A 14100-nucleotide genomic window follows, 5' to 3' on the forward strand; every position below is an offset into this window, starting at 1 on the left:
CTAATAACAGTGCTTTCATTTGAAAAGCAACAGATGTCCACATTGCTTAGGGTGATCAGTCTGTTTCCTTCCCCATCTATAGTGAATAAGAAAACTTAAAAACATATGTGGCCTTTGCGTGCCCTTAAAGCTACATGCTGGGCCAGATAATAGTTTGTGTTGCGATCAACTGCAGGAAGATGTGATCACAGCGTGTTTGTATTCAGTACAATACAAGAAACAGTGATTTTACCCTGCTAACAGCTTCCTGTGGAGCTAATGGAAACATGCAGCAATTAGCTATAGTGCTTGGCTTGGCCTAGCTCAAAACTAATTAGCAGTCAGATCGCGCTTTGGAGCCATCCTGACCTGATGTCTTTAGAGAGAAAATAACTCAGGAGAATAAAGCTGCACCAGGCAAAATGTCACGTAGAAATCCACACGTTATCAACCTAATGCAAAAATGATGCTTCCTGACTGAAATTAAACTTTATACAAACAGACGTTCGAAAGTCTGCAGGATTTTGTGTGTCACCAAACAAGGATATCTGCTAAATTCAGTTCTACACCCACCTGTGTCATCATGTCAGCTTCATACATTGGATGCAATTTGCTGCAGAGATTGAGGTGGGGCCTTTTTCTGGTCTACATATTCTTACTAAATTATTTCTATACATGGTGGGGATGAACTGAATCCCCTGTATTAAGTTATTTTGGCACTGCAACTTGTGGTGGTCTATAGTGCAACCAACAATAACATCACAAATAGACTTCTACTGTCACAGCTCATGACAATAGACACGACAAAGTGTGAGCGGAGAGGATTCTGGTCGTGTTCCAAATCGACCTTTATGCATGCACAGCTTTTCAGTGTACAAACAAGCACCAATAAGCCGTTCCAGAGTGAAGACCTATACCTTTGTAAATGAAAGAAAAATGAAAAGGTTTCAGAGGAGCAGGTCCTCATATTTTGCAAGACCCTCACAAAATATCCTAAAAATCCCTGAAACATGATCAAAAACATGATCTCCAGCATCAACATTCCCTCTGAAGGTGAGCTCTCCAGCTTGTTTCGACTTAGCATCCCCACTACATGGCTGAAATTATCTGCGACATCCTGCTAGAAAGCTTTGATGTGCAGGCCATCTCTGAAGAATTGCGAGGCCTGTGGTTTGTTGGCTGCATTTGCTGTGATGAGCCGATAAAGGCGAGCAGACACAGCGCTACAAGAAAACATCAGTCTGAACCAGAGCTCAGTATAAAACATGTTACAGAGGGATGTCGTTCTCATTTAGCCTTTTGCATTATGTTTGATCACCTTTATCTGCAACAGGAAATTAATTTCGTTTTTCTATTTTTTTTAAAAAAGGTTAAAATATTCTTGTAAATGCAGTTATTGCATAAAAGTTCTGAACTTTATTCAGGTGAAATTCATAATCCTGTAAACGTTGCAATAACACCGGCAATAAATTTAAGAAATTAACCATCATGTAGGTGTCACCTTAGGTCAGCTTGGTGTATTAAGCTTCTTCTTGTGTCCTCATTTTCCACACCCACCACCATCCATCACCCCCCATGACATTCCCTGTAGATCATTAATGAACGTTACAGGGCTTATTCGTGGGTGGCTGAGCTGATCCAGGTGTTTATAGCCATCAGCGTCACTGTGTCCTTCCTGGTTATGGGATCTGCTATGAAGCACACCAGTAAGTTGACTAATTCCCATAAACTGCTCATGAAAGACGAAGGTAGACCCTGTGACATCACTATTGGTTTAAGAAAGTCTCATTTTGAGCCTTCACTATTGGCATTTTGGTTGCATGCTGGTTTATTTGCAGCAGGAAGTGACCATATTTGGACAAAGTGGAGCACTAAGTTGTCAGATAACTGTGGTAAGCTTGGTTAGCAAGGTGTAGATTCTAGCATGGAGATTATAGCTGAGTTGTGGTAAGTAACATGCAAACTAAATACTATAGTTGTACTCCCTGCACAGGCTGCTGACATCACAAAAAGCTGTATTAATGTCCAAATTAAATTGAAAACCCTCTAACAGGACCACCTGTGCAACCACATACATTGAACTAGGCTATAAACCTATTTCTTGGCAAATTTTAACATGATAGTCTGTGAGGATTCACATACTTTTGGAGCCAGCCTCAAGTAAAAATTCAGAAAACTGCATCTTTTGGAACTTCAATATTAGCTTCATCTTTCAGCCCTGGATGTTGCTGTTGCTTCTTTTGTATTTAATATTATAGGAGAAAAAGAGAAAGCAGTGGATACGCTAATTACTAGTGGTTCATCTCTGTGGTACTGCCACAATTGTTGATGTTTCTCTTGTTCATGTCGTGATTTATACTGAAGAATAAGCTGTGTAATGTTATGTTTTGACTGTTTCTTTCAGTCGATGGTCTGGTGAGCTCACTGTGGAGCAGCAAGCTGGAGTGGCTGACTAAAGCCTGGGAGCCAAAGTTGCCAAATAAACAGCACATCTGCTCAGCAAGAAGGTGATGATGGGGAGTAAAAGCGTTTAGTTTGGATGATATGTGATTCAATCTAAGGGGCGCATGATGCTAAAGCTTCATGTGCCAGAGAGCATCATCAGCACCAGCTGTTCACATGTAAAAGTTAATAGTTTAATCAGTTATGTAATTATAAATTTAGTTTCGCTTTAAAAACAAGTTAAAGTTGGTTGAAGTTGCTTTTTCATACAAAAACTTCAGGCATTTTCTGGAGAATCTCGTGGGGATGTTTTCCACAGTTGTCCTCTCTAATGCATGCCCCCTTGCAGGAAGTGGTTTGCATACTCCACTCAATACTCCATGTGATTAAGGAGAGGGTGCTGCCTGGGCAGACCACAGAGGAAGCAGAATATGTGATTCCCTCTTGCTGGCAGTGCAGGCTGCTCAATTCTAACATCAGCACAGTCACCGCATACTGGGAACTGGATGGTTCAGGATGGGCTGCTGATTACATCAGACGTTTGTGCTTTTATGTGGACCTCCTCTGGGTGATGTGCACAGAATTCATAGTTCAGGGCTGCAGAGCATGGTTGAAAATGGCTTATTCTTGGAATTGTATGATAAATGTAATATTTTTCTTTAATATAAATAAGTACACAAAGAGATGTCATATTACAACCGGGCTCCTAACCTCCACAGAACCTTTCATGCAGACATCCAGGTGATTATCGCATCATTAGGTTGGAACGTAAAAGAAAAACTAATTTTGAGGCTGCACATTTTTAATCCAGGTTTAACAGTAATAATGGGAAACCAGGCCTCTTCATATCAAAGAGATTTTAGCTTAGAATTCATTTTTGTCCCGTTTATTGAAGGTTCTCAACATATCTACATCTGATGGAAACGTGACAGTAATTTACATCATCTGTATGTGTCACTTCTGTACTTATATAAAGGAGGGTCCAGTGGGTCCTACGCTGAAGGACGTAATTAATTTCTTTGTATTTAGAGGATTGATCTAGGTCTGGCAGATACTTCCAGGTCTCTTCACTCAGTTAGAAAATCTCCGAAGCAAAGCTGAGCGCAGCAGCGAGTGTGATCCTTATCCACAACACCCTCCAGCTGGTGGATCAGCAGTGGCACCCGGGTCACTGCTCCTCTCCACAAGGCTTCCAGCTGGTGTCCTCTCTTCTCCACCAGAGCAAAGAGAAGACGATCTCTAACTTTCAGTTGGTTTTGTCTTGTGGCCCCTCACTCATGCTTTGTCAAGAGATTCAAGAGCAAGCAAGCTTGAAATCCACCATATTCATTCATACTACACCAAAGCAGTAATAACTACTGAACATTTAAAATGCAGAAAGGTTTCAGATTTTTCACTATCTACACTAGAAATTTCTGTTTTTTTAACAGTTGGTCCACACAGCTTAAAAAAAACAGAAAGAAAAAATGAAAAAAGGAACAAAGGAAGCAAAAGCTTTGTTTCTTTGTTAGAGGACAGTCTGAGCTACTTTTTCTGTAATTTTACACATTTATTACTTACAGTTCATTACAGAGTCGTGCTGACAGATTTCTAAATAACAACACTGAGACATGATTTTGAAATAGTATTTGTTTTCTCTCTTATGGGGATAATTCAGCAGGCTGGAGAAAGAAAGGACTTTCTCTCTTCTGAGCTGTATGTGGCCCATGATGTAAAATGACTTTAATATTTCTGCTTTAGGGTGCTAAGATTTGCAGACATCCTATCATGCCATCAGTTTAACATCCTTATAAGATGTATATGATGATTTCTTTGATTCAGCATAGCAGATAACTGACTGGTGATGGGTCCGGTGTCAAATGCTGCTCTGATAGGGAAGGAAATGCAGAATGGCCTCCGCGTCTGTAATTAAGCCCATATTATGACTCTCTTTAGGAGTTCCCAACTCACCCAGGCTTCTTGATTTCTGAAAGAACTGAAACTATACCCTGTTTGAGCGTTAAACACTGGAGATCAAAATTAACGGCAAACCTTAAACTGCAGGTCCCAGACCTGTAACTTCAAAGCCTGAAATAACTGCAGGATTTACAGGGGAGACTCTCGCAAACGTCTAAAACATTCAGGTAAAAAGTACTCAAACTACCAGGAGTCACTGCAGAAATCATGCGGCGCGTCCACAGGTTATTACTTATTTGTCTCGTCATGATTTTAGTTTAAAGCAAACATAAAAACTGCATCAGCCTATTGAGGAGATTCACTTTGGGCACAAGACTTCGAAGTTTCACTCCTCTTGCACCATATTTGCACCAAAAAGCCACTCGAACCGATTTCACAGGCTGTTTACTCAGGTTCTCTCTGTCTCTGCCTCTCCTTTATAATTTAATCTGCAGTGTGTTTTCTCTCTCCCTCCACATAAATGAAGAAGAGGACGATCTGTGACATGACGTATAATTCATCAGAAACGCTCTTCAGACGACGACTGATTAAGTTAATTTCATGCTTCTCCTTGTTTTTTTTTTTTCCTCTTCCTTCCAGCGTGGCCAAAGGATTCATGTCACTGCTCGGGTTCGTTGTCATCTTTATTGTGTCTGTGTGTGATCCCAGGGTAAATAACGCACACACACACACACACACACGGAGTAATGACTGCTGTCTGGAATTCTGCCAGTCATCCGTGTTTTCCATCTGCTTCAGGGTTTTGTTGTCATGTTGGACAAAGTTGTGTCGTTCTCCCTCAACACTGAAGTGGGACTGTTTGTCTTCATCATGCTGAGAGAATCCAGAGAGGACAGATTCCAGTGAGTACCTGTGATGTTCAGGATTGGCTTAACTTAAAAAAAAAACTTTAAGACTTTATTTTGTTTCTAGAAACAGATTCAAGTTGAATTTTTGGTGGCATAGCACACAGTTTAACTAGCATACATGCTCCACCCTTTCCGTTGGAGCTCGTTTCAGCTCTTCGTTCCGGGCCGTGGAGGTTCGACCGTGATAATGAGAATAATAAATTCTCTCGCTCTCTCTGCTTGTCTTTCCAGACAGCTTGCTGTCCCTCTGCCACTGGGCGACTGCGCGTTCAGCCTCAGCTGGCTGCTGCCCACCTACTTCCTGTTTGCAGTAACCTACGACGTCCTGCAGACCCTGGCGGATCTGGCTCATTATATGCATTTCTACAACCACGATCAGGAGCCACACATTTACAATCTGACGGGGAGTTTAGCAGCAGCCAATCTCTCCACCCTCCTCTGATCTAAGCAGCTAGTTAAGGCACAAACTGGTAGGAGTTAAAATTGCCAAAATGACAAGCTTAGCACCTTTGTTTGTTTTTTTTTATTTGTGCACTGCACTTTCCCAAAAAACGTGTATGTATCAATCTAACAGTCAGCTGCAGCTGCAGAGGGCTCTCTTCTGTTATCTCACAGTGGCCATCCTTGCTCAAGTTAGCGACACAGTAGAGATCAAAATTTCAGACTGTTTTTTTTTTTCCTTTCAGTGGCCTTCATGGCATATTAGCTGTAGATTTAGGACTCATCTAGGGTTTTACTCAAAATAATGAAGTGTGGACCCAGTGTGTAACTACAGTGATCGAAATTAGATAAAAGTTTTTGTTGCTATAAAACAATAGACATCTAAAAATTAAATTCCTGATCATTAAGAACTGTAGAAGCCATCTTAATTGGAGCGGCTGGCAGATCTGCAGCGTGGATGTTACCAATTCCACGCCTGCTCCGTTTGATTTCGTCCCGCTGTTTCTTCATCTCGTCCTCAGTCTACTAACCGTTGTGGATTTCTTAGCCATAGCATTGTCCTCAGCAGTCAACCAGAGATTCTCGATTGGGTTTAGTTCAGGATTCAGGGTTTGCTATTTCATTATTTCAGGCTTAACAGCTGCAAGGAAGTGCTTTCCCAGTTCTGCAGAGTGATTACGGAGCATTGTCTTGCATAAATATTGTTGGCTGATTAGAAGCTGATGTCAGGGAGGGAATAATCTGTGTTGAAGGAGCTTCTGCGGGACATTAGCATTCACCTTGCTGAGGTGATGTGTAAGAGGCTCAAACTTTGCAGCAGAAAACATCCACCAAACCATTAACCTCCCTCCTCCAAACTTAACTGGCTTCTTCACACTGGTGTGGGTGCATTTGTTTTCCAGTTTTAGTGCAGAACATGATGCTTCCTGTGTGAATTTATCATTATACCAGTTCCTCTGTGTCCACGTGATCTGTTCCTCTGCAGATTTCAGTATACTCTTTTGATTCTTCCTGTTTGATGATTGGTTTGGTCACTGCGGGCTTTCAGTCTGATTTCTGTATACCAAGAAAGAACCTTACACCTTTTCAGACGAGAATCGGCATCAGTGTTGAATCAAATCTGTACTGAGACTTTTCTCCTCTTCTCCTTCGGCTTGTATAGACGGCCAGCATTTTAGAGGTAAACTGCTTGAATATTCTAGCAGTCAGTGCTCTTTCAACAACCGGCTCCTCTAATACATTCAGCCTCCACTTGAACCACAGCCATCAACAACCAGCAGCTCCCCATCTTTCAAAATGATTGTTCTCTATTTTTATGGGGTCTGTCAGATCCCAAAGCGTTCTCTAGTTTTGATCACGGTTCCTTTAGAAATTTTCATTAAAGTTTTTTTGCAGTTTTGTTGTACAGTATTTAGAGTGTTTTCAAATTCAACGCTATTCTTCAATGACATCTTTTTATTAGTGTTAGGGTAACTTTAAATTAGAATTGTTACAGCCTTGACTTTGTTCTCTAATTTTGGTCTCTACTGTACAATAGTGCCATTTTTCTGGGTGTGCTTAGTTCGTATTAAGTCGACTTCTCTTAACTCTCATTTTGAGTCTTTTATACAGCCTTTTAACCAGGCTGCAGTCATAGCTTCTGAGTCTGTGTGATGGGTAGAGCACAGACTAACTGGGTAATATTTAGATTGGAAAACAGATTAATGTTCAAAAAGCGAGAGACAGGTTAAATCCTACTGAGATGAAACGTTTCAGCATGCTTAGTTTTTTGCATCCAGTATGACGGTAAATACCGTTTGAAATTCTTAGTGCTGTGCAAAAGTTTCAAGCAAGTAAAGTGAGGATAGTTTGCATTTATCAGCTGTTAACGTTTTACAGATTGTGAAGTAGGGCGAAACCTAAATGAAATCAGTGCTTGGTGTGAGCAGCCTTTGCCTTTTAAATCGGCACCAATTCATGTCGGTACACTTGCACAAAGTTCTTTTAAGTCATTCGGAAGGCAGGTTGTTCCAGGAATCCCAACAGTTCTCATGTGGATTTCCTCTGCCTGTGTCTTCTGTCTCTTCATGTAATCCCAGACTCACTCCGTGATGTAGAGATCAGAGTTCTGTGGGTGTTACACCATCTGTTACAGGACTTCTTGTTCTTGTTGTGGCTGAAGTTAGTTTTTCATGACTGGCTGTTGCGAGGCATCTTCATGCTGTATAATGAATCTGGGCTGCTTTCCTGAATATGGTGTCTGATAAATGGGACTAAACATCAGAAACTTCTGCACAGTACTATTTATTACTTTGTTATAGATTTACTCCGTAACGCCTTATGCAGAGTATAAAAATGGCATTTATTTAAACAGTAATGTATAATAGTAGAGTAAGTTATATAGTTATGACATAGGAAGATCTCTTCTTCAGGGTTTTTCAGCCTTTTCTGCAGTCTACATTATTTTCATACTAATAATATTGCAGTGCACACACAGGCACACGCACACACAATCATGTTTTCATATCAATGTGGGGACATCTAATTGACATAATGCTTTCTGTAACCCTGACACTAAAAACCACATTTTGAATCTCAAAAATACCTTCAAACTCGTGGGGACGTGGATTTTGTTCCCATAAGGGCTGTTGGTCCTCACATGTATAGTAAACTTCCAATTTTTGGTCTCCACTAAGATATGTAAACTAGTACAGGCACACACACACACACACACACACGGAGGACTTAAAGGCAGCGTGTCACTGCACTCCACACAGCATTAGTACGCACAATGAAAAGTTAGACTAGAGAGGCTCCCAGTGGTCTCTTTGCATGTTCACAAATGCAGGAACTTTTGGTTCAGCCATGAGCTCCATTTAGCCTCCAGTACACAAACTAAACCTGAGAAAAATGTGTATTTTATTATAACCAGTTGACTGATTACTCATGTCTAGGGCATGTACTATATAGCATTTGGGGATTCAGGATTAGTCTGATGTTTAAGGTCTACAAAGGTAACTCACTTCTGACCACAGCAGGTTAAGTTGTCATGCAGTGCAAAAAAATCACCACCTACCATCACCACTCCCAGAAGATCCCTCAGACCTCAGTAGGCACAAAATAACTGTATCTTTAGTTTTAAGAGACTATGTGAAGTCTTTCTCTCTGTGACACCATCAATAAGAAATAGAGAGTATTAGAAGCAACCTCCTGACCTGCTTTTTTAAGTGCTGGTTGCAAACAACTTTAAAGCCACTCTATTTTTCCGTAAGCCTTAAAATACTGATATAATCCTCAGACAGGGCACTTAAGCCTTTTACTTGTTGACCTTGTATAAAATTTGTAAGTCGGCCTCCTTACTTACTGGCATGAGCTGCTTTTTTTTGCCAGTTTTACTGACCACGCAAAGCTTTTAAAGCCCACACACATTCATGTGGGGCTTTTCCTACCACACAGCTGCTGTGTTTAGGCCACATTGTGTTTAACCTTGTTTCATTTCTCTAATAATCAAGTTTATTATTTAATTTTTACAATCAATGCCACTGCTGACTTATCAATGTTTGTGTCTGGTCACATGATGCCAAACTCTGGGATGACTCCCATCCTTGTTAGATAAAGAAAAGATATATCTGGGGTAGGTTGAACTTGCTTTGTGTTACAGCTGCTTGATGTGTTTACCTGGGACCTGTAAACCTACAAAGTAAAGCACACCCAGAACATTTGGTTGGTTTCTGAGTTCTCCTACCCCAACATTGTTAACAACTTGGTAAGCCCGAGCCTGAATTAAAATTACAGCTGTCTTTAAATTAACAGGCTGTTGTCTGATGTAAGAAAGGTTTAGCTTTACTCTTTCAGCTTCATCCTACGCTTTTTGTTGACAGCGAGCAAAGAAAAAAGTTGCTTTTGAGTCTATTTCTAACCGATGCTCATCAGAGAAAGACAAAACTGTCTCTGAAACCTCACAAAACTGGAACAGCGAGTTTCTGAGCAATCTTCAGGAATGATGATGCTGTTTTCCTGAGAACCGATTGGTCAGTAGACGGTGATTCTGTGCATGTTGATATCTTACCTGCCGCGGAGCAGGGTTAGCCTGCAGCACAAGTTAATATGCAGATGTGTCTTGGTAAGACAGTGACAGTGAAAAGCCAGGGTCTAGCTTCGTAGTACATGCTTGTGAGCATTTCACCGCGTCGCTTTCATTTAATTTCGATGGGTCAGGGTTAGCTGGGAATGCAGCATGCCGCTTCGGTTTGATTGCTTTCTGCAGAAGCACCAGCCTGAGGACGTTTGAAATCAAAGATTTACTGTTTTATTAAAGTCGGCTATTTTTGTTTGACATATATTAAAAAAAACATGTATTCAAGATTGCCATTCAGTCGTATTCCTTGGTGTTATTTCAGCACCGACACTCTACAGACACAAATAAAAACTCAAAGCTCTTATCAAAATATATTTTATTCTGCACTTAAGTTTCACTGATCGGACTTAAATGATGACACATGAAAGTGATGCGAGCTGCAGAGAAAAACAAAGAGGCTCGGGGAGCCCATCGCAGGCGCTGCCGGGCTGACTCTGTGGCACAGACCAAATCAGGGGGACCCTGCCCGTGTGACATGTTGGGAGGAATTTCAGCACTTGAATGCTTTGAGTACAGGGAAGTTAAAAAAAGAAAAAGAACAGGTACAAAATATCAGACTTTTAACACTGATGCATGAAAACCGTCAGCCCAGAAGTAGAAATTTATTACAGGGTAGAGAAGAAGAAATGAGTTAATTTGCAATTGTACAAACTTTTCTCAGAGGCAGAACTTCTCCTCGAGGCAGGTTTGGGTTTAATTAAACCTCTGAAGTTGCATTCATGGATGCACTTTTTTTTGGCCAATTAGGATTTTGGTGGATTTTACCTAGAATGAGTTCTTTGGTTCGGAGGTTTAACTCGCGTATTGAGTTATAGTTGTCTCAGCTTTTATAGGTGTTTTCCAACTGTTACGTTTCCCTCGCTCTCATCTGAGAAGCTCCTGCCCAGACGCACAGCAGGTGCCCAACAGAGCAGCCATGTTCACGTGTGCAATGACACGCAGACACAAATATAACTCCATACTCGACCGCTGACCTGCGTCTGGAGCGACTCTCTCAAAGAAACATCTGTGTGACTCCCAACTTTACCTGGCTCAACTTAAGAATTACAATCTCGTGTTTAATGGACTTTCAGGAGACAGCGATTCAGGGACAAAGCTTCCCGAATGGATTCAAGCAAAATAAAAATTAAAACTTTTTTTTTATTAAAACATAGACAAATTTAGTGGTGATTTGCTCCTGGGAAAACGCTCCCCAGGAAAGGTGCCTTCAGAATGACAGCTCAGCTCAGAAAGCTTTTACATTACAGGGTCAACCTTTACTGTTTGCATCAGAGTAACAAAAAAAATATCTTTAAAATTTATTCAACATGGAAATTAACACTGCCAATAAATCAATTCACATTTTTTTCTTCAGCTCTACAAAGAAATTACAAAAACTTTAAATTTGTCTTTAAAAGAGTATAAAACGTCTCGTCAGCAGGGACCTTCAGAATAAAATTTAAGCTGAATTTTTGGTGCATAAAACCAAGAATGACGATGAGAGGGCAGATGAGCAAAAAACACACTAAAGATGCAGCGTCATGTTTTACTTTTAATTCACCAAAACCGTCACGCTGTGACTTTTAGCCATTTGTTTGTGTCTGGTTTGTTTGTCCTTTGGTGCCTCTAATAAGTTCCTAACGCACTCGAGTGCGTTCTGATCCGCGCAGACGGCTCGTCCCTGTTCTTCTTCTTCTTGTAAAGGGTCGCTCTGAGCGGCCCTCCGCTGCCTGCCGGGGAAATCTGAGTGACCATATTTAAAAAACTGTTTAAAAAAACCCTAAAGTTTCAATTATAAAAATATTTTAGGGACTTTTATGAAGTTACTGTTTGAATTCAACCAAGATGGCAAAGCCAAATAATTACTGTTTTCAGAACCAAGCAAAGAAAGCCACAACTGACCTCGCTCACCAGGTAGCATGATCAGATCGAGGCGGTATCCAAAGCTACTCCCTACCACAGACTTTCTGCCAGTTTCTTATCCTGAAATTTCTACTTCATGTAGTCCACCTAACAGTGGAATTATACACACACCATGCACAGGTATAAATGTCAGCAACTGCACTGGTCACTTGCAGAGATTCAAAAGTCTCATTTAAATTTAACGTGAAAAGGGCCCGTGGTATGCGCAAACTTCCTGTTAACAGTCAGACTGATCGGTGTTTGAAAACTGCCTGTTTACATCAGCGTCCAGAACCAGAATAAAACTAGCTGAAACAAGTAGCTGCACAGCTAAACTTGCACACAATCTAACTTTAATTCTTCAAAAGTCATCCAGCTAATGAAAAAGAAAACTTTTCCATTTTGGGATCATCTTCCACGTTTTAACTGTGTAACACTTTACTCTGTTTTCTTGCCTCCGGCAGCACCGACACTGAAACGTGATGCCGAGTTTTCTCACTCTTTTGGTCTCAGACAGCTGAAGTTGAATCCAATTAGAGATGTTTGTAGTCTTAAAATTGTCAAATGACACCTCGACGACTGTGTATTTGAGCTGGAAATTCCTGTTGCTGTTAAGTTTCAAAAAACTGAAGGCAACAAAGTTTTGATCAGCGGGGTAAAAGAATCCTGACCTGTGTTATCCATGCCTGCGTGGAGGCACAGAGGGGGAACTAGAGTGTGTCTACGTATTAAGAACTGCATTTAACCATGAGACCCACTCCCAGCTGCAGGTGGAAATCGCTGAAACGCATGAAGAAGAAAAAGCCTTCGTTTTGCTGCACTGTTTGGAAATCATGGCGAGGACGCTGCTCTTCGTAACGGTTTGGTTTGGGCTGCGTGTTTGTGTGTGTCTGTTTTGTGTGTCTGTCGTCCTCCTAAACCTGTAAAACCTCACCAAGCCCCCCTCCCGCCCCGCCCCTTCCCCCCGAAGATAGAAAATATAAAAACATCGAAACGAGAGTTCTGAAATTTAAAAAAAACTAAGTGCCATCCTATTTTTGTGGTGGAGATATGTCCGCACGATGAGATCCGACTAGTAACAAAGATCAACACTTTTTTCATACTTTTTCATTTTGATGACGATGAGCATGGTTTAAAGATCGAAAAAAGCAAAACAGCTTCCAAATTTTGGTACATATACGGATCTGTAACTTCTTCTTTTTTTTCTTTTTTTTTTTTTTGTCTATCAGTTTTGACTTTTTTTTGTTTTGTTTTTTTCATTTTTCTTTTCTCGCCGTGTCCGTGCTGCATCTCTTTAAGAGTCTGCGCAGACAGAGAGGGCCGCTTCCATCAGCACGTTTATCCATCTGTGTCTGTCCGTCCGTCTGTTCACCCCTGTGTCTGGACCTGCTGTGTCGGGTGCTTGCTTCCTGTTCCTGTTCCCTGCTTCCTGTCTGTCGGTGGGCGGGGCCGAAGTCGTAAGCGTGAGCAGTACGCAGGGCAGGGCAGGCAGGGACAGTCATTTGGCTATGTACACATTCATGGTCGGTCCATGGCTTCCAACAAACGGCAGCACTATTTCCGAAGGTCTAATACACACACCTGGAACAGAGCAGAGGTCCATCTATTAGACTGAATCGATCACAAAAAAAGCCTTAAAAAACAGTCGTGTGTGGACTTACAGATCCGTCTGATGCGCTGGCTCCCACTTTATCCCCCGCTGCGTTCCAGCAAACCTCAAAGATTCCCCCTGTCCCTCTGTAACTGTGGACTAAAGCTCCCGTCTGCAGACACGGTGCAAACAAGCGTTACTTTAATCTAACTACTTGTTTTATTTCAGAGCTTTGAACAGTGCATACACAGTCCTCCTCCTACCTGTGTATTCCAGATGTGCACGCATTTGTCAAAGGAGCCGCTAGCCAGATGGCGACCATCAGGGCTGAAAGCCACGCTGTAGACGGGCTCCTGGTGTTTGGTCAGCGTGTGGATACAGATGCCTCTATCCACGTCCCAAAGACGGACGGTGGAATCAAATGATGCACTGTGGAAGGAGGGGGAGGTTCATAAATATCTCACACATTGAGGGGAAAATGTGCTGAACTGCAGCTTTTACTTTGGGAGAAACTGTAACACGTTTCACTCTCCTGTGTTAATTAAAAACCTGAGCGCTTTGTAAAAATTGGAGTTTAGCTCGGAAACAACACAGTTCCGTATGGACAAGCTAACGCTGAGTCAAACATATGTTTATTATTAGCTAGTTAGCTCATTAGCTAGTTGGACAGCAGATACAGTCAGGTGTGTCAGGTTAACTGATGATTCTAAACTGATCACGGATGCGAGGCAGTTCAAGTGTAGAGAATAAAGCACTAGTGGTCAGTAAAGACTAGAGAAGTGTTATATAAACACCAGCCCATTTTAATTTGAATGTGTATACTTAACCTGAAAGCTTTCTAAACT

The 14100-nt window shown here is 41.4% G+C and overlaps 1 protein-coding gene across 3 annotated transcripts in view; it reads right to left on the bottom strand.

The window, feature by feature from the left end:
• Nucleotides 1–10082: 10082 nt before the first annotated feature.
• The window catches only part of LOC116309943 (F-box-like/WD repeat-containing protein TBL1XR1), a 48048-nt gene continuing 44030 nt past the window's right edge, over nt 10083–14100 (bottom strand). For all 3 annotated transcript variants that reach the window (XM_031726668.2, XM_039606639.1, XM_039606640.1), the window contains 3 exons: nt 13519–13684; nt 13326–13427; nt 10083–13245 (listed from right to left, as the gene is read on the bottom strand). In XM_031726668.2, coding sequence (XP_031582528.2) covers nt 13219–13245; nt 13326–13427; nt 13519–13684 — 295 coding nt within the window. In that variant the 3' untranslated portion in view covers nt 10083–13218. The remainder of the gene's footprint in view (nt 13246–13325; nt 13428–13518; nt 13685–14100) is intronic.

The sequence above is a fragment of the Oreochromis aureus genome, linkage group 23 (genome assembly GCF_013358895.1).
Source record: "Oreochromis aureus strain Israel breed Guangdong linkage group 23, ZZ_aureus, whole genome shotgun sequence".
NCBI classification, from domain to species: domain Eukaryota; kingdom Metazoa; phylum Chordata; class Actinopteri; order Cichliformes; family Cichlidae; genus Oreochromis; species Oreochromis aureus.